The sequence below is a fragment of the Falco biarmicus genome, chromosome 11 (genome assembly GCF_023638135.1).
Source record: "Falco biarmicus isolate bFalBia1 chromosome 11, bFalBia1.pri, whole genome shotgun sequence".
Classification (NCBI taxonomy): domain Eukaryota; kingdom Metazoa; phylum Chordata; class Aves; order Falconiformes; family Falconidae; genus Falco; species Falco biarmicus.
The window spans coordinates 29,408,945-29,429,941 of record NC_079298.1 but is presented as its reverse complement, the minus strand read 5'-3'; the positions used below and the strand labels follow the sequence as shown (position 1 = coordinate 29,429,941).

The 20,997-nt window shown below is 52.2% G+C and overlaps 1 protein-coding gene across 10 annotated transcripts; it reads left to right on the top strand.

The window, feature by feature from the left end:
* Positions 1–663: 663 nt before the first annotated feature.
* Positions 664–20,692, top strand: LOC130157142 (flavin-containing monooxygenase 1-like). 10 transcript variants are annotated; one of them, XM_056356381.1, is made up of 13 exons: positions 3,026–3,115; positions 7,203–7,281; positions 8,659–8,748; positions 9,649–9,810; positions 11,194–13,501; positions 14,938–15,108; positions 15,322–15,510; positions 15,595–15,757; positions 16,480–16,622; positions 16,944–17,143; positions 17,678–18,033; positions 19,068–19,140; positions 20,337–20,692. In XM_056356381.1, exons 5-13 carry the CDS (start codon positions 13,091–13,093, stop codon positions 20,677–20,679), a joined length of 2,049 nt encoding a protein of 682 aa, XP_056212356.1. In that variant the 5' UTR covers positions 3,026–3,115; positions 7,203–7,281; positions 8,659–8,748; positions 9,649–9,810; positions 11,194–13,090; the 3' UTR covers positions 20,680–20,692. The 10 variants fall into 10 exon arrangements, with proteins under 10 accessions (XP_056212364.1, XP_056212356.1, XP_056212359.1 ...); XM_056356384.1 differs by lacking the exon at positions 7,203–7,281 and having other exon boundaries at positions 3,098–3,115; XM_056356387.1 differs by lacking the exons at positions 3,026–3,115; positions 9,649–9,810 and having other exon boundaries at positions 5,697–7,281; positions 11,170–11,246; positions 12,071–13,501.
* Positions 20,693–20,997: the final 305 nt, after the last annotated feature.

Genomic DNA, 20,997 nt, shown 5'->3' with positions numbered 1-20,997 from the left:
TATTTCAAGTCAATTTAGCATGAATTAACAGCCCAGCTTAGAAAGCTTTAGCGGCTCCAGCAACTGTGTGCTGTAGGCTTTTGAACAGGCGCACTCCCAGCTGAACGGCTCTCCCCCGGGACCCCTCTGGAGGCAGGGATTTGATGGATGAACTCATACAATGAGACTTAGATGAAGAGTGCAGAGATGGATTGGGATTTGCAAACAGACTCCTCAGCACTTGCCTGTGCTTTGCCCTTCCCTGCAGTTGTCCTCTGAAACACACTTGTCCCAGTTATCAGAAGGTGGGAAAGTGATCGGATGCTTGGAATGGGAATTGGGACAGTAGCTTGTCCCTGGGGTAGCACTGCTAGCTGCCCTCTGTGCCGGGGGATAACTGCAGTGCTGGGGTGGAAGGATGGGGTGAGGTTGGGCAGCCTGTTACTACCTGCCATTCCGGATAACATGGACATCGCCGTGCTGTTTTGGAGAGGGGTGTGTGTGGGTGTATAAGTGATGCTGCTCATCCCACAGGCCAGAGGTGGCTGCTGCTGCACAGCAACCTGGGGCTCTTATCTTGCAATAAGTTATCCCAACATTTTATTTCCTAATTTAGGAGGTCTCTGCCCACAGCTCCTTCTCACGTTACAGCTCTGGGGTTGCTAAAGTCCAAGCAGCACAAGCCACGTGTTGAAACAACCCCTTGGCGCTGGCCTTGCCTCCCGTGCAATGATGCATGGAAGAGCTTTGCTCATTTGGGGAGTTCCTCCCAAGCACTGCTTCTCTCCTCCAGAGAGCCCCTGGGTACGAGGGGAAGCCTCAGCTCTTCCCTCCTCCCCAAAACTCCTACACACCTACCTGGGGGCTGTGTGGGAAGCAGGAGAGAGAGGATCAGCAAGAAACCTTCTGGGCTATTTAAGGTGCTGGGGGAGTTGTGCTGGGGAGGAGGTGGACAGCCCCACTCCTCTGGGGCACTGCTGGGGGCTGCAAACCCACCTGGGCAAGCATGCCTGGCCAGTCTCTGCTCTGCCCCAGCTGCCTTCCCGGGCAGGCAGGATGGCACGGTGTAGTGTATGGTGGTGGCCACCAAGTGCTGCCTGGAAGAGAGGCTGGAACCCATCGGCTTTGAGCAGAGCAAGGACGTTGCAGGGCCCTGGCGCTACACGGCGAGTGGCTTTGGCTGCCTGATTTCAGAGCTGGCTGGGGAAACCTGGGGGCTGGGAGGCTGCGCCCGGCTGCTCCTGGTGTGCCTGCACCTGCTTGGCTCTGCTCCCATGGCTGTGTGTGGGAAGGCTTGGCTGGCTCAATACATGTCCCTTCCCTGAGCTTTGGGGACAGTCTGGCTGTCCTGTGGCTTGCTGAGCCAAGTCTCCTCTGAATGCCAACCCCCAGCTAACCCCTTGGGGCTGCACCGAGGACATGCCCCTGCTCCCCTCAAAACCCAGGGGGACAGGGATGGCTCTGAAATGCAGGTCTTCAGGTCATGCAAGGGTCAACCTGCGGGGTCACCAGCAATCACTCCACCTTGGGGAGCACTCCCTGCTGCTCAGGATAGCTCTCAGCATGCTTTTACATAGTGGCCAAGCACCACAGAGCCAAAAAGGAGCCCGAATGAATAATTAAGAATGCTGGACCCAGAGTCATCTTGTATTATGTGCCTGCTGGCAGGCTGGGACCAAAAGGATGATTTGGGGTGCAACTGCAGTTGCAGGAGCGGCTCAGGGTGCTATTGGGGTGGGAGTTGAGCTCAAATGAGTTAAACCCTGGGGCACAGAGGAAGGGCAGAAAGCCTGTTCTGGGTGACCTAAAATGTTTGATTCATCTTAAAACATGGGCCATGTGTTTTCTGTCTCTTCTGGGGAGGGCTCCAGGGAATGCCAGACTTTCTGGAGGAGTATTTTTTTTATATTTATGATGGAGAATTTCAGAGCAGAATATCACCGTCAAAGGGGAAAATAAAAAAAAACAAACACCAACAACAAAAAAAAAAACCCAAAACCAAAACAACACTTAGGTGTTTATGGTTTTATTTTGGGGGTTTTGTGTTGGTTTTTTTTTTTCATTGCAAGCTGGTAATCATTTGGCCACCCCAAGTATGAATTCTACAGTGCTGAAACCTCACTGCAATTTTCCTAGCTCTGTCCTGGCATCAAAGCCATCAGGAAAGGGAAATGCACTACCTGTGTTTTGTGCTGTTAAGTGCCAGGTGTCAAGGCAGACATAGCAGGTGCTCCCTTGATGGGGACAGGGCAGTGCATGGGGCTGGCCATTTTGGGCAGGAGTAGCCCAGGCACCTTGGAGGTTTTGGCATATCTCCCGTGTCTTGTCCTTCTAAATGTCAGCAGGATGATGGCTGGCTGGCATGGGCATTGCTAGTGGTGGACACAAGCCTCTGGCTGTGTCCCCAGCCACACTTGCCCCATGGTTGCATAAAGCACAGGCAGGTGAGCCCCCGTGCCAAAGGAAATGTGCCTGGCTGGGCTTCTGCCTTTGCCTGTGCCGTTGCCAAGACCATGAGCACAACAGAGCAACGTCCAGCAGCACCCGTGGGATTGTGGAAGCTTTACGGGCAGACCGGGAGGAAGCACTGGGAGGTCCCGCAGTACTTGTCTCCTGTAATGTTTTGTGTGTTGCTGTGTCACACCTGACCTTCTGATGCTTTCTGTACCTGCAGTGGGGAGGCTCTGGCATGGTGTGTCACAGCACTTCCTTGTCCTGAGGTTTCCACTTTCCCTGGCAGATGTGCATGTCACTGGCTCCTAAATGCTTTGGGCAATGCAGAATCTCCTCCCAGCCTTTTAGGACACTTCTGTGCTCATGGGGGGTTTACTTGGGTATTGTACTTGATGGTTTTGACAGGGTGTGATGGTATCTGAAGGAGATGGGCTTCAGGACAGGTGGGGGTCATGTCCTCTCTAACAGGACACATTCCCACTCCTCTCCCTCCAGGACCAGGCAGAGGAAGGCAGAGCCAGCATCTACTGCGTAGTCTTCACCAGCTCCTGCAAAGCGACAATGCATTACTCTGATTTCCCCATCCCCAATGATCACCCCTGGTACATGCGCTACACCAGAGTAGCAGCGCATCTGCAACTACACGGAGCACTTCGACCTCCTCCAGCAAGTACAGTTCAAGGTAAAAAGCCTGGAGTGGAGAGGGGCAGAGAGTAGCCAGGGGACCTGGGCAGGAGGGACATCGCCTTGGTGTCAGGGTCTCCCTGCCACAGGGAAAATCCTGGGAGAAAATATTACGGGAAGGAAAAAAAATAGTTTCCTGGTTCTGTTAAAGCAGGCCACATCAGCTCCTCTCTCTGTCACTCCCCAGCACGAAATCACAGGGGCAAACATCCCCAGCTCCCAGCACCTCTGAATCCCACTGACTCACTAAACCTCTTGATCTGCTCTGCAGCCACCCAGTCATCTCTTTCTGTTTCCTTGAAGACCCTGGCCACCAAGGTTAAGAAACACCCTGACTTTTCTGTGACGGAGCGGTGGGAGCTGGTGACCCAGGGAGGTGGGAAGGAAGAGCTGGCAGGTTCTGATGCTGTTATGGTTTGCTCTGGGCATCATGTCTACCCAAACCTCCCCCTCACCACCTTCCCAGGTAAGCTGTATGTGTGTAATTCATCTGCTGGGATACAGCCAAGCAAATACCTTCCATCACAGTTTGTCCCCACAAAGAAAAAAATAAAATAAAAAGAGCACCTTTTCAGCATTAAAAAAGAGTGTTTTCCTTGAAAGCAATATGTTGGGGGATAGAATCCATCCAAGAAACCAAAACCTGTTTCTTGAAAAAAAAAAAAAGACTCTGTATCCAAACTGTATCAAAGCAGGGGAGTTTTTACTAGAGGTAATGCTAATCTTTCCTGGGGGAAAAAATAATTCATGGCATTTTCTTTAACAGAAGATTTTTCATAAATGGATTTTGTAAAACACTTTTTTGGCATTTTCCCATGATTTCTGATACAAGTGTCACGTGTGTTACCTGATAGCCTTTGCCTCCTTACGTACAGGCATGTTATTGGGAAAAACTTTCCCTCTGGCAAGAGATATTTGGTGCTGGGGGTTTGTTGGGAGGACACAAGCCTGAGGCACTGGATGGTCAGGAATGCTCCCCTTAGGTCCTTTGCCATGTTCTCTTTTTAAAAACGAAAGCTGCTTCCCTGTTGTTTGCAAGGTTGTAAAGCCATACTGATGGATGGAGTGTGGTTGTCCAGGTGCCTCGGGGTGGTGTTGGGGTTGCAGTAGTACCCTTTTGGGGTACAGAAATACCGTGCAAAGGTATCCTGTGCTTGCACACTCTTTCTGCTTAAATACTGAATGAAGATAGAGACAGATCTCATCCAACTATGGGTTTGCAGCATCCCAGGAGACACCTGCTACTGTGAGAAATGCCCAGACAGATGCTCCATCAGCATCTGTGGGAAGGAGAGATCTCAAGGCCAGCACAGCCTCTCCTTTTCATTCCTGGAGTGAATTATGACCTTTTCTGTTCTCCTTGGGAATACAAAAGTTTAAAGACTGCTGCTTCCATAGCTGGGAGTTCAAGAGGCTGGAGAAGTTCAGAGGGAAGAAGGTGCTGGTGATAGGCTTGGGCAACTCTGGCTGTGACATTGCCATGGAGCTCAGCACCCAGCACCGTTGTGTCACAGGTATAGAGCCACTGGGTAAAGGGGGTCCCCCCATCTGCTCGAGCACAGGCCACCGCCTCCATACAACAGCCCTGGGGGCTCACAGCCATCGCAGGAGCAGCGCACCCCTACCTGGCTGTCCCCTCAGGTCTACCTGAGCTCCTCAAGTGGGTCCTAGGTGATGAGCCACCTCTGAGACAATGGCTACCCCTGAGACATGCTGGTCATCACTTGTTTCCAGACGTGGTTGGGGAACAAGCTCTCCAGGGTGCTCAGTGACTGGTTGCATGTGAGAGGCACTGAACAGGTATGCATGGGTCATCCATCCCCAGACCCCCAGGGGTGCTGGTTCCGGACAGGACTGAACTGTGCCCATCCTGGGCTGCCAGCAGAAGGCACCCCTGTGCCAGCCCCACCACCTTTGCCTTCGCAGAACTTCCCACAAGAAGCCGGTACTCAAGGACCACCTTCCGAGCTGCATTGCCTGCGGCATGGTGGTGATGCAGCTGAACGTCAAGGTGTTCAGAGAAACATGGGGTGCTTTTCACTGGGGCAGGGGGTCATTTTTCAGCCCATGGCAGATATCAATGAAGTCCCTGTGGTGGGGCTGAAAAGCCCCTCCTGTATCACTGAACATCTTCAAGGACAGGGGAACCGGTGTTGCCACATCCTCAACACCCAAGCTTGACCCAAGCCTGGTTCTTGACACCAAAGGGTTGAGAGGCACCCAGCAGCTCAGCTGATCCCTGCAAAACCCATCTGCTGCAGGAGTGTGCTGGTTTTGACTGGAATAGAATTAAATTTTTTTCCACAGTAGCTACTACGGGCTGTGCCTTGGCTCTGTGCTGAGAACAGTGTCGGTGACACAGGGACGATAACCTTCATTACCCCGAGCAGCGCTCACGCAGCGCCAAGGCATCTTCTGCCCCTCACCCACCCACCAGTGAGCGGGTTGGGGGGCACAAGGAGCTGGGGGGACACACAGCCGGGAAGCTGACCCGCACTGCCAAAGGGATGGCCCATGCCGTATGGCGTCATGCTCAGCATATAAAGCTGGGGGAAGGAGGAGGAAGGGGGATGCTCGGAGCGATGCTGTCTGCCTGCCCATATCCCTGTCCCACGTGCTGGAGCCCTGCTCCCCTGGGGGTGGCTGAGCCCCTGCCTGCCATGGGCAGCGGTGAGTGAACTCCTGGGTTTGCTTTGCTTGTGCACCAGCTTTAGACTTACCTGCTAAACTGTCCTTGTCTCAACACATGAGTTTTCTCACTGTTTTCCTTCCGATCCTCTCCCCATCCCACCAGGGGGGAGTAAGCAAGTGGCTGTGTGGGGCTGAGCTACTGGCAGGGGTTAAGCCATGACAAATGTCAGCATTAAATCTTTGTCAGAGCATCTTAGGAGGGATAATGTCTTGCTACATTTAGGAAAAAAAAAAAAAGAAAAAAGACATAATGGACATTTATGTGAAAGCAAATTAGATGATTTTTGAGCATGCTGGAATCTGGGTAATGGAGTATTTTTTAAGATGTCATCTTTTAGGCTGATTACCTTTGTTCCACCTTCTACTTGGTATTTTAATATATAACCTAGAACACTACTTGCACTATATTTCTACCCTGTGTTTCAAAATATTGGCTTGAACAGCTTTTTGGAAGAAGAGCTTTTGGAAGCCAAAGCACCAGGTTATATGAAAGAAAGGGCAGCGGGGAAGAGAGGCAGCCAGTGACGCTGGGAGCTGTGGGATGCACTGGGGAGGTGTTAGGGTGCCAACAAGGCAAGAAAAGATGATGTCAGGGAATGAATGAAGAGGGTTTATGGGGTGCTGGCACGTCAGCCCTCCTTCCCCGGGTGCGAACAATAGATGGATGTGGGTCAGGCTGCCACAAAGGTGCTCTGGGGCTGGCTTACACCCGCAAAGCAGTTGAATGACCTCATCGTTATCAGACATGAGGTCTGCTGAGAGCACGCTGGCTGCACTGTTCTTCCCCAGTGTTACGGGGTGTTACTGCTGGCCATTGGATCGTGGGGAAGCTGTACCCCACTGCTGGTTCTGCAGCTGTTCTCATGTGTATAAATCCACCAAACCCCACAGCATCTCTCTCCAAATGAGGGCACCGTGGGGTAGTCCTTTGCAGAGCAAAGTTGTGTCCCACCTTTCCTTTTACACCAGCTTCCGCCCTGCTCTGCTATTCAAATAATTATTTTACATGTGCAGAAGCAGTAACCACCCCATGATACTTTAACCCATTACCAGCTTGCTCCAAAAAGCCAGGATTTTAGCCAGCATTTCATGACATTGCTACTGCTGGACGCCTTGGGGATGCCAACACTGAGGCCAGCTGCTGGGTGAAGATCAAGTGAACCTGCACCATGGCCTGCAGGCCAAATGCCACAATTGTTATTATTGATTTGCTGGAGCAAGTATTCCACTCAGCAAGGACCAGTTTGCCAGCCCATTCTGCCTCCCACGGCCCAGAGCTTGCTGAAATGGTGGGAGGCAGAAGCATTGGTGTCGGGGAGTGCCTGCTCCATGCACTGTGCTGCCGGGGTTGGGCTCTCTGTACCTATGTGGGTCAGTAAATGCTTGTTTTCCAGAACTCCTCCAAATTCAAGGGACACAAGCCAGGAGGGCCTGAGCTGGCTCATGACTCACAGCTGGCTCCATTATTTTAAGGTAAGTGAGGATGGGAAGCACAACTGAGCACTCGGCTCTGCCTGTTCCGCAGTGGCATCGCACAGGGTGTGGGGACTCCCAACAGATGCATTTGCTATGGTTTGCTTTCAGACTGTGGTCATCAGGATAAAGAAAAGGAAAAATTCCAGGGCTCCTCAACCACCCACCAGTGGGTTGTTGTCACCGAAACTAATGGGAAGGAGGACCTGGCCATTTTTGGTGCTGTGATGGTTGGTGTCAGTCACCATATACATCCATCTGTCCTGCTGGAGTCTGTATGAGCTGTTTATGGAGTGCTGCTACAGGCACATATCTATGAGCAGGGTTAACAAGCTGCATGTGTACCAGATGGGGAAGTTATGTGCAGAATAATACCAGCTGAGCAGCTGCAAGGTGGGAAGCCAGGGAGGCAGCTGGCCTGTCCACAGCCCAGCAGCGATGCTGGTGCCTGGGACCCAGCCTACACCTCACTGGAGGGGCTGATCCCAAATCCTTTAGCCTGTCTTTGGCTGGAAGCCCATGGAGGTTCTCTATGTGGTCAAGGTCAGTTAGAGCTGCTTTTGAATGGGAAGATGGCTCAGATGTTCCTGAGGTCCCTTCCCATCCCGTCTCCAGGATTCAACAAGGAGAACATCTCCAGGTTAAACAGGCAGGTCCTGTGGGTCACACCAGCCCCCGGCAGCTGCGGGCTGGGGCAGGGGGCTGGGAAGGGCCGGGGGGGCTGGCAGCCGGCTGGGCATGGGCCAGCGGTGTGCCCGGGTGGCCAAGGAGGCCGACAGCACCCTGGCTTGTGTCAGAAACAGCGTGGCCAGCAGGGCTGGGGCAGTGACTGTCCCCTGTGCTGGGCACTGCTGGGGCCGCCCCTGGAGCCCTGGGTTCAGCTTTGGGTCCCTCGCTGCCGGAGGGACACGGAGGGGCTCCGAGGGGCTGGAGCGTGTCCAGGGACGGGCAGGGGGAGGGGATGTGTGGGGGATGGGGCACCAGGCTGGGGGGGGGGTGGGGTGGCTGGGGGTGTTCAGCCTGGAGAGGAGGGGGCTTGGGGGGTGTGATCACTCCCTACAGCTGCCTGACAGGGGCTGTAGGCAGTGGTGGTCGGTCTCTTCTCCCAGGGAACAAGTAACAGGACAAGAAGAAATAGCCTCAGGTTGTGCCAGGGGAGGTTTAGATTGGGTATTAGGAAAAATTTCTTCTCTGAAAGGGCGGTCAAGCACTGGGACAGGCTGCCCAGGGACGTGGTGGAATCACCATCCCTGGAAGTGTTTAAGAATGCGGTGCTCAGGAACATGGGTTAGTGATGGACTTGGCAGTCCTGGGTTAACAGTTGGACCTGGCGGTCTTACAGGTCTTTTCCAACATAAATGTTTCTATGATTCCTAGGGTCTGGTGAAGCTACTGGAGGTGAGGAAGATCTACTAGCTGACAGGAGCTAGCACAGCTCCACAGTCCCTGTGCTGGCTCCTCAGCAAGGTACTTCTGAGTGGTCTGAGTAGCGCCTTGCTTAGTGCTGGGGTGTTTGGCCTCTTAAAACCCCCTAACTTCTGGGAACAAATACACCAAAGTGTTTCTAGATGGGAGGCTGGGGTGGTGGAGGGGCATGTCTCTGCCTGAACTAGGAGTGCTGCTGTGTCCCTTTGCTGGGGGATGGGAACGTTGGCCACAGGCACACATCTCCTGGAAAGGCTCTTGGGGAGGCAGCAGGGACTGAAAACACTTAAACTGCCCAGCCTGGGAGCTCCGTCAGTATTTACAGAAAAAGGAGTCAGCTGCACTGGCTAAATTTTTGAAAACAGAGACTGATGGACGACTTCAGCTAGTGGTGGTGGTAGGAAAGCACCTTCTGGTCAGGCTGTGCAGGTCTTAACCATGTGCTCTCCAGACAGCTCTTCCTTGTAATCTTTTGCTTACAAGTTACCTTAACTGTAACGCCAGTTTTCTCTGACAGTCTCTTCAGTAGTTATATTTTATTACCTGTGAAATGACAAACACAGCCCCCTTAACACTCAGAAGAGCTGAGGAAGGTCTAAAGCCCTTCCTAGTGCTGCACATTGTTTGGGTGCATCTCCCATGGCACGTGGGGAGCGTATGAGTTTATGAACTTTGAGTCCTGGTACAAAGACATGGGGAGCAAGGGATCAACATCAGGGTTGTTCTGGAGCAGTTGTCTGGGGAAGCTCGTAAACATACATTTTAAAACCTCCAAACCCAAGAAGCTACAAACTGCAGTTTGCCAGGCTTTATTAACACAATAGGTTTAACAATGACAGCAGCTTCCTCTCGACAAATTCAACAGTTTACACACTTGGAAAACATGGTGATTTATTTAATCAGGTTAAACTTTAGAGTAAAACACTTTTGCCCTCCACACAGAGACCTCCTCGCCTAGCAAGCGAATCCTTTCCCATAGCAGCTGCTACAGCCCACATCTGCTCTGGCACATCCTTTGGGTCTCCTTAACAGGGATGTCTCTTGAGAGGTTTCGGGAAGAGCTCAAGATATTGAACCTAGCTCTGATTGAAAAGAAACATAAGTGTCCTGCCAGTGTTTGTCACTGGCAGAGTCCTCTGTGTGCTGGGAATTGTAAATAGGAAAACAGTCCCTGCTGCTTAGGGTAGAGGTTTTGTAGTCTTATTTTTAAGTAGGAAATTGCTTTTTGGCCTTGGGGCCAAAGCATAAGCAATTTTTCTGGGGCCAAAACCCAGGCTTTAAGAAATGGGGGGGTGGGAATAAATTTTTCCATCATCAGCTGCTTGTAGCCTCTGTTCACCTTATGGACTGCTGCATCCCACAGCCTTGTGGGAAGCAGTGGGAGGCAACAGCCACCTTTGAGGCAGCCTCACCTCCATGTGCAGCAAAGAAATGGTGATTAAAGCCTGCTGGTCAGTAAGGGGAGGGAGTGATAGTATTGAGGAGAAAATTAAGTGTTTCACTGATGAGCCCAGACCTCACATTCCGTCAGCTCCTGAACACATGTGGCAGCAGTGGCTGCTTGATGGTGAGCACCCTGCTTTGCTTGGAGGCTGACTTAATAAGAAATCCACTTTTGTTTCTTTTTCTTGTCCTCGTTCACCATGACACAGGCCAAACACTGCTGACACAAGCCTAGACAACAAAGTGGGCTCTGCTGAGGCTTGTTGACACATAGATTTGCCCCTCCTTGGCTTGAAGTGTTATTTTAAAGAGGTGGTAAAACCGGTGCTGCAGTGTTGCAGCAAAGGTGCCTTTCCCATCAGATTAAGACTAAATGCATGTATTAAGTTTCTCCTTCCCTCTACTTCAAGGACAAAAAGCCCATTGCAGAGCCCAGGCTTGTGCCACGGTCCAGGGAGTTTTGTTCCTCTAAGTGAGAAGGGGCTCACCAGCAGGCAGGCGCATGAGAATTCCATCCCTGGTTCTTGTCCGGAGCCACTGCTGGTTATTTACAGCTCCTGGCTCTCCCCATGGTCCTCCATGACTGATACACCCCCAGCACCTAACAGGGCTTGTGCCCCAGCATGTGAGGATGTGGACAAACCCGGCTGTTAGGTGTCCCAGGCTGGGTAGAGGGAAGGTGGTAAAACAGTTCCACAAATTACATGTCCTCATTTGGCCTTGCTCCATCCCTCGGTGAAAGCCCATTTTCCCCAGCAGTTTGTGTGTGCGATGGTGATGGCAGGGTCTCCCTTCTGTCCCCAGTGGGGTAGCAGCAGATCACACTCGCTCAGAAATAGGGGCAGGGACCTCCTCTGCCATGTCCACTTATGTCTTTGCTATGAAGAAATCCAGGGGGACTGGCCCAAGGGTATCAAGGGATGCTCTGCTTGAATACCAGGCCATGAAGGCTTTTTCCAGCCCTGAGAACATATGAAAACCCACTGATGCGTTGTCTGTTCTCTTCTCTGCTCCGCACAGACTGTTCCTGGGGAGAAGCTGGAGAGATGGGTCCCAGGTGTCCCACGATGCCAACCCCTGCCGAGCCAGCAGCAGAGGTGAGTAAAGCAACAAGAATTTCCCTGTATGTTTCCAGGGGCTTTTCAGTGCCCTGGGCATGCACATGTGTAATTACATTAATTACCTCCCTGCTATCACGTTATCCATCTCCACTGATACTTTGTTGTGTGTACCTGGTCCAGATCATAGCAGGGGTGTCTGTGGAGGGAAAAAACACAGGCCTGAGCAGATCACAGGAAAGTGAGTTTTAATCCCAGGGCACTGAAGCTTTGGAGATGTTTCTACCCCAGTCATGTGGTACCACTCATCGCACCTCATCCTGCACCTCTGGACCAGATTCCCCATCAGGGATGGCCAGAGCCACTGCTGTTGTAAGGAGCTGCAGCAAAGGCATCTGGCTCTGTTTCTATGCCAGTGGCTCATCTGTGACAAAACACAACTTGTTCTTTTAGAAAGCTCCGCTGAAATGCCCTCCCAAAAGCACAAACACCTCTCCTGGGGAGGTGCCATAGCGTCCCTCTGACTGCGTCACCCAGATTCCTGCTGGGAAATTCAGAAAAGCAGGAGCATACAAAGAACAAAATAATTGCCTTTGTGGATTCCCTACTCCTTCTTGCTGAGTGCTGGCAAGCATCTTTGCAGGTGTGAGGTTTTGTGCATCCAGGGAAGAGTCTAGTGGGAGGGAAAACTGGGATACATAGTCTGTATAAATCTCAACAGTATCAAAGATGTGCAAGGCTTGTTGTCCATTTGCCTCAGTAACCGTGTCCCATTGGCCTGGGAGAACAAAATCTGAACGTTTCTTCATGCTGCTGGCAGTGGTCCAAAACCTGAATTCAAATTAATAAGTTTGATTTCACAGGCTCCAGCCCCCACAAGCACATTGCTCACAGCCACTGCTAGCCAAACTGGGCATGAGCTCCAAACCTGACGTGCTCCCGGTGCCAAACCCAGGAGCCAGGCACTGGGCAGAAACATCAGGAGATCCTGGGGCAGGGAAGCCCGAGAAGGCTGATGTCTCTCTGTGGGAGCTGCAGATGGGTGGCAGCCCAGGCTGCCGTGCTCCCAGCACAGGGGCGGTGAGTCCTGTCCCTCCACAAACCAAACATGTTTTGTTCAAGTGCCTGGGTCCACCACAAAACTCAGCAGACTTTTCCTATGGCTAATTACCTTCCCTGTTAGGAATGCACATCTTATTTCTACTTCTAGTTTCAGCTGCCAGCTATGGGAGCTCAGCTCTGCAGTTGCCTCTGCAAATCCGAACGCAGGCACTGGGCAGGTGTCTCTGTTGTATGGAGCTGCTTTATTCACCACCCTCTGTTCTGCAGACCTTGGATGGGGTTTTTTCCCCCTCACTTGCAGCCTCCTGGGTTATTCAACCTGCTTAAAGAGCTGATACCAAATCCGGACCCATCACTCTGGGAGCGCCTTTGTCAGTGGCATGGTGATACTTCAGTGGGGCCAGAGGCTTTCACCACATCCCCTGCGCTCACACTGCAGGGCCCCTGTGAACTATCTGCTGTCACTGCATGGCACAAACATTACTTTTTTTTTTTTCTAAACACTGTTTTTCCTAAAGACCCAGCCCTCTATCCATGGCCTCTTTGTCCAGCTGCACTCATTTGCAGAGTTTTCATACTTTCTCACCAGTCACACCTCAACATATTGAGTAGCTGGGGGCAAAGCCCCATCCAAAGCCACCTTTGTTCCCTGCATTTCCATGGTCATTTAGCCCTGTGAGATACCTGGATGGGTGCTATGTCCTGCATTGATACTTCAATCAACATTCCCACTTTCTTTGTGCTTCGGACCTTGGTTTGCAGCCATTTCATGCTCTCCCAGTCTGCATGCAGAGCCTCCTGCCCACCACCAGCAGCTGTACATGTGGCCAATGAGCAGCAACTGCAAAACCAGCTTGCTTTTCTTTTTGCTTTTTGCTTTTTTTTTTTTTTTTCCTGGAAAGTGCCCTGGTTGCAAAGCCCTGGTTGCCATAACCCTGCTGTCCATCAGCTGCTTTGGCTATCTTCTGGAAGGCAGCCATGTGGCAAGTGAGACCATCCCACAGCTGGAGCCACCCCCCCACCACACAAGTCGTCCTTGCACCACTGTGGGTCAAGGAGCGGGAGAGGCCAGCCACTCCTCCCACTGCAAACCCTGGTTGTGCAACTGCCGGACTGGGGTTGCCCGCCCTCCCCTGCCTCTGCCAAAGCACCACGGCTTGCCTATAAATTGGGAGCACAAGGGGCTCTCCCAGCAGCAGCGGCGAGACAGCGCGGGTGACCGAGGCTGGGAGGTAAGTGTCCCTGGGGGGCTGCGAAGCCTTTCCATCCCTCCCTGCCTCACACGAGCACCCCACGGCTTGAGACATCTAAGGTTAGCTGCTACAAATACTTGCAAGGACAGCACAGAAAGAGTGGCAGAAGCAGGTATGGGGTAGCAGAGACAGTATTTCCAGGATGTTACTTCTAGCTTCTCTGCAAAGGGGTAGGGAATTAAATCGCATACATAGCTGGGAGATATTTCTGATATAAGCTAACTCCCACCATGCAAACACACACAACCCCCAAAAACAGGTAATGATGAGCAGCTTATGCTAGCACTTTCTTCATTTACAAAGGGAAAAGTCCAGTTTTCATTCCAGCATTGGAGAGCAGAGTATTTGTTAGGTGCTGCCTCCCTACTGAAAGCTGATACTGATCACAGGGAATTTGGTGTTTTCTAGAAAATACAGTGTCCAACCCCACGTTTTCTACTGAAGACTTCTATTTCCTGATGAATACACTAATGTCTGTGCCCGGTGGAAGCTGAAAGCGCTTCTTGGGGCAGCGGAGCTGGTGCCACCCTGCCGTAGTGCAGTCCTAGTGTGCCAGGTTGACCACTCGGCTGAGCAGGGTGCTCCCCACCAGTGCTGGGGTTAAACCAGGGGTCGCAGCAGCACCCCTAGGGCACAGGTGTGGTGGTCCCCACTCTGGCCATGCCCAGCCCAAGCCGTGGCACCTGGCCATCATCCCTTGGTTTTCGTTGCCCAGCACTATCAAGAAGGGTTCGGGTCCATCATCCCCACTGCAGCCCTGAGAGCCTCGCAGGGCTGGATGTCAACCCAGGGGCTGTGGCCTTTCCAGTCTCGGGGTAGAGCCCTTCCCAGCCCTGCAGCAGCCCTTCTGTCCAGCCCAGCCCTTCCCAGGGGGCAGCTTTGGGAGGCAGAGGCAGAAGCAACCCTAAAGCCAAGGTGCCCTACACCCCCAGCCCCTCCTTCAGCCTCAGGAGCCAGACCAAGGTGGGCAGCATCTACCCTGGGGACAGGGATGCAGAGACTGAATAGTCCTGGTCTGCACTTTGGTTTTTTCTGAGAAAGGCAGGGACAGATCTCCAAAGATAAAATACAAATATCTGCAAGACTGATAAAGAAGAGCAGTTTAAACATAGTTTGTAAATACAAATTGGCAGTGAATTGTGGCTTAACTACATACTTTCAAAGAGAGTTTCCACGGCAACTACAGGGTTTTGAAAGCAGCCTGGTGAGTGCTCTGTAAAAGTGGATTGATTTACTAAAAAAAAAATCTAAAAATAGAGAAAATTTAAAGTTGTTTAATCTAACTTGTAAATGAGCGCAGAATGCTGGTAAAGGGAACAAAGGTTTGGGGCTGGCATATAGAGAAACCCCCTAAGGAGGGTTTGCTGGCAGCTGCTCCCCGAGAGGGTGGTGACTGCCCGTGTGGTCTCTCCCAGGTTAAGCCCCGTTCACAGCCTGGGATCCCGGCGGAGACGGCAGGGATGAGAGTGGCAGTGGTGGGCGCGGGTGTCAGCGGGCTGACAGCCACCAAGTGCTGCCTGGATGAGGGGCTGGAGCCCACCTGCTTCGAGCAGAGCCAGGACATCGGGGGGGTCTGGCGCTACACGGTGAGTTGGCCATGCCTGCCCATCCCACGGGAGCTGCAGCCTGGCAGGCTGGGGAGTGGGTTGAGCTGGGCTCCAGTGGGTGGGGAGGGGGTGCCGGCGCTCGCTGGGTGCTGACTGCTCCTGGCTGCGCTCCGCAAGACCAGGGGAAAGGAAGCAAGGGGACAGTCCCCACCCCAGGGTGCACGGCTGATGCGCCCTGGGGTGCTATGCCAGGAGTACATTGAGGCCGGTCGGCCAAGCCTCTACCCGTCAGTCATCAGCAACACTTCGAAGGAGATGTCAGCATTCTCTGACTTCCCCTACCCTGAGGACTTCTCCGTGTTCCTGCCCAATGCCCAACTCCTGGACTACCTCCGGCGCTATGCTGAGCACTTCAGCCTCCGGGGACACATCAAATTTGGGGTGAGTGATGGGTACCCCGGCACTACCCCACTCCCCACACATGCTGGGCGCCAGTAGTGACTCCAATTTGCTTCCATGTTTCAGACCACTGTTGTCAGCATTCGGAAACGCCCTGACTTTGCCACCACGGGCCAGTGGGATGTGGTCACGGAGGCGGGTGGGAAGCAGACATCACATGTCTTCGATGCCATTATGGTTTGCATCGGCAATTGCTCCGAGCCATTGCTCCCTCTGCACTGTTTTCCTGGTATGGTATGCAGCTGCCTGCGGTCACCTGCTTCCAGGGGCTGGGGGGAGAAGGGATAGCGGTTCCTCAGGGAAAATGTTTCCTTCCTTTTCTTGCTTCTGCTTTTCAAATATGCTGGCATGAACAGCAATACATCCTGATGCTTCAGCAGCTTTGCCTTTGCAGGCACTGGCCACTTCAGAGCAAACTTCCAAGATAGGATGGTTTAGCCTGGGAGAAACTGTGCAGTACGGGAGATGGGACAAGGTCCTCTCAGTGAAGCTCCGTCATCTTTGACAGGGCTGTATTCATCACTGCTGGAATGAATCTTCCGAGCTGTCAGCATAGAGAGGGTTGCCTTGTCATCAGCATTATCAGGTGTTTCTGAAGCTGCTTGTAGGACAGGAGAAGAGGTTTACTGGCTTTTCCGAACCTTCGCATCCCCAGCTTGTAAAGGCTGAATCCCAAGACCGCACCAGCATAGCCCTTGTGCGTAACTGTCTTCCAAGTCCCACCCAGCACGTGTCCCTGCTCACTGCTGTGCAGGGATGCATGAGACCCCACTTTGGAGAGGAAGCACCAACCTTGTGTGTGTGGGATGTAGGGCTGCACCACCCCGAGTCCCCGGTGGCAAGCGATCACACTTCCTTGCTCTTGTCATCTGGATTGCTTTTACACCAGTTCTCCCGACAAAACCTACAAAACTCTCGAGTAATGAAAAGCTTTGTTTCTTTCTCCCCAAGGCATCGAGAAGTTTCAAGGCCAGTACTTTCACAGCCGGCAGTACAAGCATCCCGAGGTGTTCCAGGGGAAGCGGGTCCTCGTGGTTGGCATGGGTAATTCGGGAGCGGACATCGCAGTGGAGGCCAGCCGCGTAGCTGCAAAGGTACCACTGCCCCCAGGGGTGCGGGGAGGGTGATGCTGGGAGCAATAGCTCAGCTGGCCATCACTGCAGGGAGAGCCAGCCGGCTTCACCCTGCATAGTGTCCAAACAGTATTTCTGAACCTGTATTTCTTGTTCAAAAACCTACCCTGAAAGAAAGCTGGTTGTTCTCTCCCGTTTCACCTCCACCATCAGCTGCTGGCAGGTCTTAAAGATGCTGTTACTGCTTTTTCATTGCATAGCGGTCTGTGCTGTGCCCCTCTGGGGTTACTTTATAAAGGCATAGAAGAGGATTCATCACCCAAATTGTTGATTCTCTCCCAGGTGACCCTTTGCACCAGCCAAGGTGCCTGGGTGATCAGCCGCGTGTTTGACTATGGCTACCCGTGGGACATGGTCTTCAACACTCGCCTTATGAGCCTGATCAGAAACCACCTCCCCCATCCCCTTTCATGGGGGTTGATTAACCACAGGGCGAACCAGTGGTTCAAGCATGAGAACTATGGCCTTCAACCAGAGAAAAGGTACTTCTTGGTGGCTCCATCCTATGTGGTGTCACAGGGCTTGTGCTGTGGGCAGCGGGGAGATCTCCAGCAACCAGCATCAACCAATGCAGCTGCCAACGCCTAGGCTGGGGTGATCTCCAGCAGAGAGTTTGTAGCCCAGTAGGAGAAAAGAAGCTGTAGCCCCTTTAAGTGGTGCAAGATGGAGCATGCTGGAAAGCCCAGGAAGGACTGGAGGAGTTTTCCTCATGAGGGTCCCTAGGAAAAGAGGAGGAGGGAGGCTTAAAGCATGGATCAGCTCTGAAAAGAGATGGTTTAAGGAGTAATTGCGTGAATGGTGGAAGGTGGATGAGTCTCTCGGGCTGTGAGACAGAATGACATTGGTGCAAGGATGAAACGTGTCGGTGTGTGAAGAGGGGGGAGGCAGGGATACTTGTTGGGAGCAAACAATGCCGGGAGGTCATGGGGCTGGAGGGCCCAGGAGGAGGAGGAGAGGGGGCACTGGCAGGGCTTGTTTGTGGTGTCCAACACCCAGAGCCCCTCAGCTTTCCACAGATGCCTGGTGCGTGACCCTGTGCTGAACGACGACCTTCCAAGCTACATCCTGACAGGAAGAATTACCATCAAGCCGAGTGTGAAGGAGTTCAAGGACAACTCCGTTGTTTTCCACAATTGCCCTGAGGAGGAGCCCATCGATATCGTTGTCTTCTGCACAGGCTACAATGTCTCCTTCCCATTCCTAGAAGAAACAGTTGTCAAGATGGAAAACAAGCACGCATCCCTCTACAAATACGTGTTCCCAACCCACCTGCAGAGGCCCACCCTGGCTGTCCTTGGGCTGATAAAGCCATTAGGAGCCATCATGCCTGTGTCAGAGATGCAAGCACGCTGGGTGACCCGTGTCTTCAAAGGTAGGAGAGCTAACATGAGCTCTCCTGTGTACCCAAACACAGTTCAGGCTGGACACGTTCTTGTCCCCTCTATACACTAAGAGGGATTTCTGTCCCTGGAGACCCCAGAGCTAAGAAGCTCCCTTAGAAGTGGATAAGGGAGCATTTCTAGGGCTCAGACTTCCCAAGTTATTTCACTCTAGCTGAGCTACAGCAACACAAGTGCGTGCTTGCTCCAAGCTACATCCAAGTTCATGACATCTACATCTTACTTTTTTTTTTTTAAATTTTGCCTAGTAAGCTGATGCATCTAAGTTAACACTTTGTACCCCGTTTGCTGCAAGCCAAGAGTGTGCGCTCCATTGCTTGCTGTGACTCAGCTGATGTGCAGTCCTGAACCTGACCATGGTCTGAACTAGGTTGCTCAAGACAGTATTTTCTCTCTAAATTATTTTAGAAGTCAGAGCACAGAGATGGATTTGTAAACCTGGATGCACAGATAAGAATTGTCATTAAGATACTGTGGTGGATCCATCCTGGCAGGATTCACTGCTCTTTAAGGCACAGGGAGGTTTTTCTACCATGACTACCAGAAGAGTCCCATTGCCCCTCAAGAGTAATTATTTGTAATTACTGGAGTGAGGAAAGAAACTTGCTGGAGGGGTGGTGTTGCTTTCTTTTTAATAGAAGTAATAATAATAACCTCTCACTGGGCTGGTGTGGAGGGCTGCATCAGGGCTCCTCCACAGAGCCAGGGGAAGCTGTGGGGTTTCTCCTTGGCATGACCCTCTCTGGGGCTTGCACGGCCCATCTCACCCCACATCATCTGCCTGTGCCCTGACAGCACAAATCTGTCAGAGCAGGAAAAAGTGCAGGTGAATTTGTACTGCTGTGGAGGGCTGGTCTCTGGCAGAACTGCCACTGCCAAGCTAAATCCAAGCAATGAGGCTTTCCTGCCCTCCTGGGGAAGGGCTTCCCATGTTTTGCATCACTGAATGAGTTCACAAGTCCTCCTAGGAGCTAAAGTCTGCAGGACGCTCTCCTCTCTCTTCTAGGCTTGTGTCAGCTGCCTCCTCAGTCTGTCATGGAGAAGGAAGTAAATGAGAACAAGAAAATCCAATTGCAATGGTAAGCTGCTCTCCAGAGCACCAAAGGTTTTTGGGTGGATTGAAAAGCCCCTGGACTTTGGAGCACAGCAACACGCAGGCTCGTGCTCTGCAGCTGCTCCCTGCATGTACAGCAAAGGCGAGGGGGCAGCACCCAGGTCCAGCCACCCCTTTATTCCCTTGTGCCAAGCCAACCTAACCTTCGATTTGACACTCATATTTTGCCTCTTGATGATGGGAAAAAATCAATTCAGGATAGCTGAGACTACATCTTGCCTGGGAGTTGGGAAAGTGTGCCAGGGTCCCCAGGATTGAGAGAGAAAATGACAAAGAAAATGATGGCAATAAATGCAAAGTGATTTGGGGGGGGAAAGCAGCCAACCCGAGATGTATGTACAAATCATCTCAGATCTCAGCATGGAAATCCAGCTCACTGAGAATAGGTGTCTCAGCACACTGGCATGTGGTTCAGTGGGCAGGCAAAAGGTCAAATCAAAGGCTAAGAAATATTAGGCTATTAATTAGATAAACTCGGGAAACTGTGTGATATAGTAATCCGTGGTTCACCTAGATTGCTATAGTAGAAAAGGTATGGAAGAGTGAAATACAGACTTGCCCAGAACAGTTGTTGTACCATAAAAGGCTAAACACACATGGCTTTTTTCAGCCCACTGAAAAAAGGGCACAAAGCTGTCAGTTCTGCAGAGAAGGTGAACTGGAAGCAGTTCTCTAATTTACCATGTATTTTTGCAATACTCGGTGGAAATTAATGTGAGGGAAGGTAAAGGGTGCTGCCTTTCTCATGCTGCATGTGACTTCCCTGCAGAGAGAAAAGGAAAACTAGTTTTTTAAAAAAAACACAAACCACAAACCCTAAAAAAATGGTTTGACAAAGTCTTTTAGAAACGGTCCACCAAGGTGAAGGGGGGGGGGGGCAGATGCAACCTGTGGGTGTTGAAGTGAAAGTCCAACTGATGCAACATGAGAAAGGTGTGCAGCAGAGCCAGCATCACTTTACACATGCTGTGTCACGGGCAGGATTCGGGCGCAGGCAGAGCCAGGCTCCTGCTGCACCTACACCCAGCCCTTTCCTAAGAGGAACCCAGTTGTGTCGGGACACAGCAATGACAGGGATGCAGAGGATCTGACCTCCAGTTCCTCTCAGCCCTGTTGACACCGATCCTTCTCCCACCTCTTTTTCTTCTCTGATTCATGAAGGTTTGGTCTGTCCTTTGATGAAGTCCTCAAAACAGATTGGCTGGCCTACCTGGACCAGCTCACCTCCTTCATTGGGGCCAAGCCCAGCGTGCTGCGGCTGCTCTGCAGAGACCCCCGGCTGGCCCTCGCCATTTTCTTTGGCCCCTGCACCCCCTACCAGTACCGGCTGGTGGGCCCCGGGCGCTGGGAGGGGGCGCGCCAGGCCATCCTCACCCAGTGGGACCGGACCCTGAAGCCCACAAGAACGCGAGTCTCTGCCAACTCCTCCAGCCTCTGTCCTTCCCTCCTGACTGTGGTGGGGTTCCTCCTGCTCCTGGCTACCCTGCTTTTTGGTTTCCAGTAGATTTTGGAGCCTGTTTGGTTGGTTTTTTTCCTTGTCCTTGCAGATGTTATCTCAGGTCAGACAGCTCCACAGGCTACAGTGGGACAAGAGGAAAGGGATTTCAGCAGAACACAATTAATTAAAATACGTTAACCAGTAGCAAAAACCTCTCTCTGCTCTAGCTCACCCCCAAGCACAGCTCTACAGACCTGATGAGCTGGGGGTGGGCACCACCCTGCCCCCCCCCTCCCCCCCCAGCATTTATTGCCCCTCTGTGGCTCTCCTGCCCGCTGCTGTGAGCAAAGCTGTGCCAGGACCATGCTGGCTGGGATGCAGCGA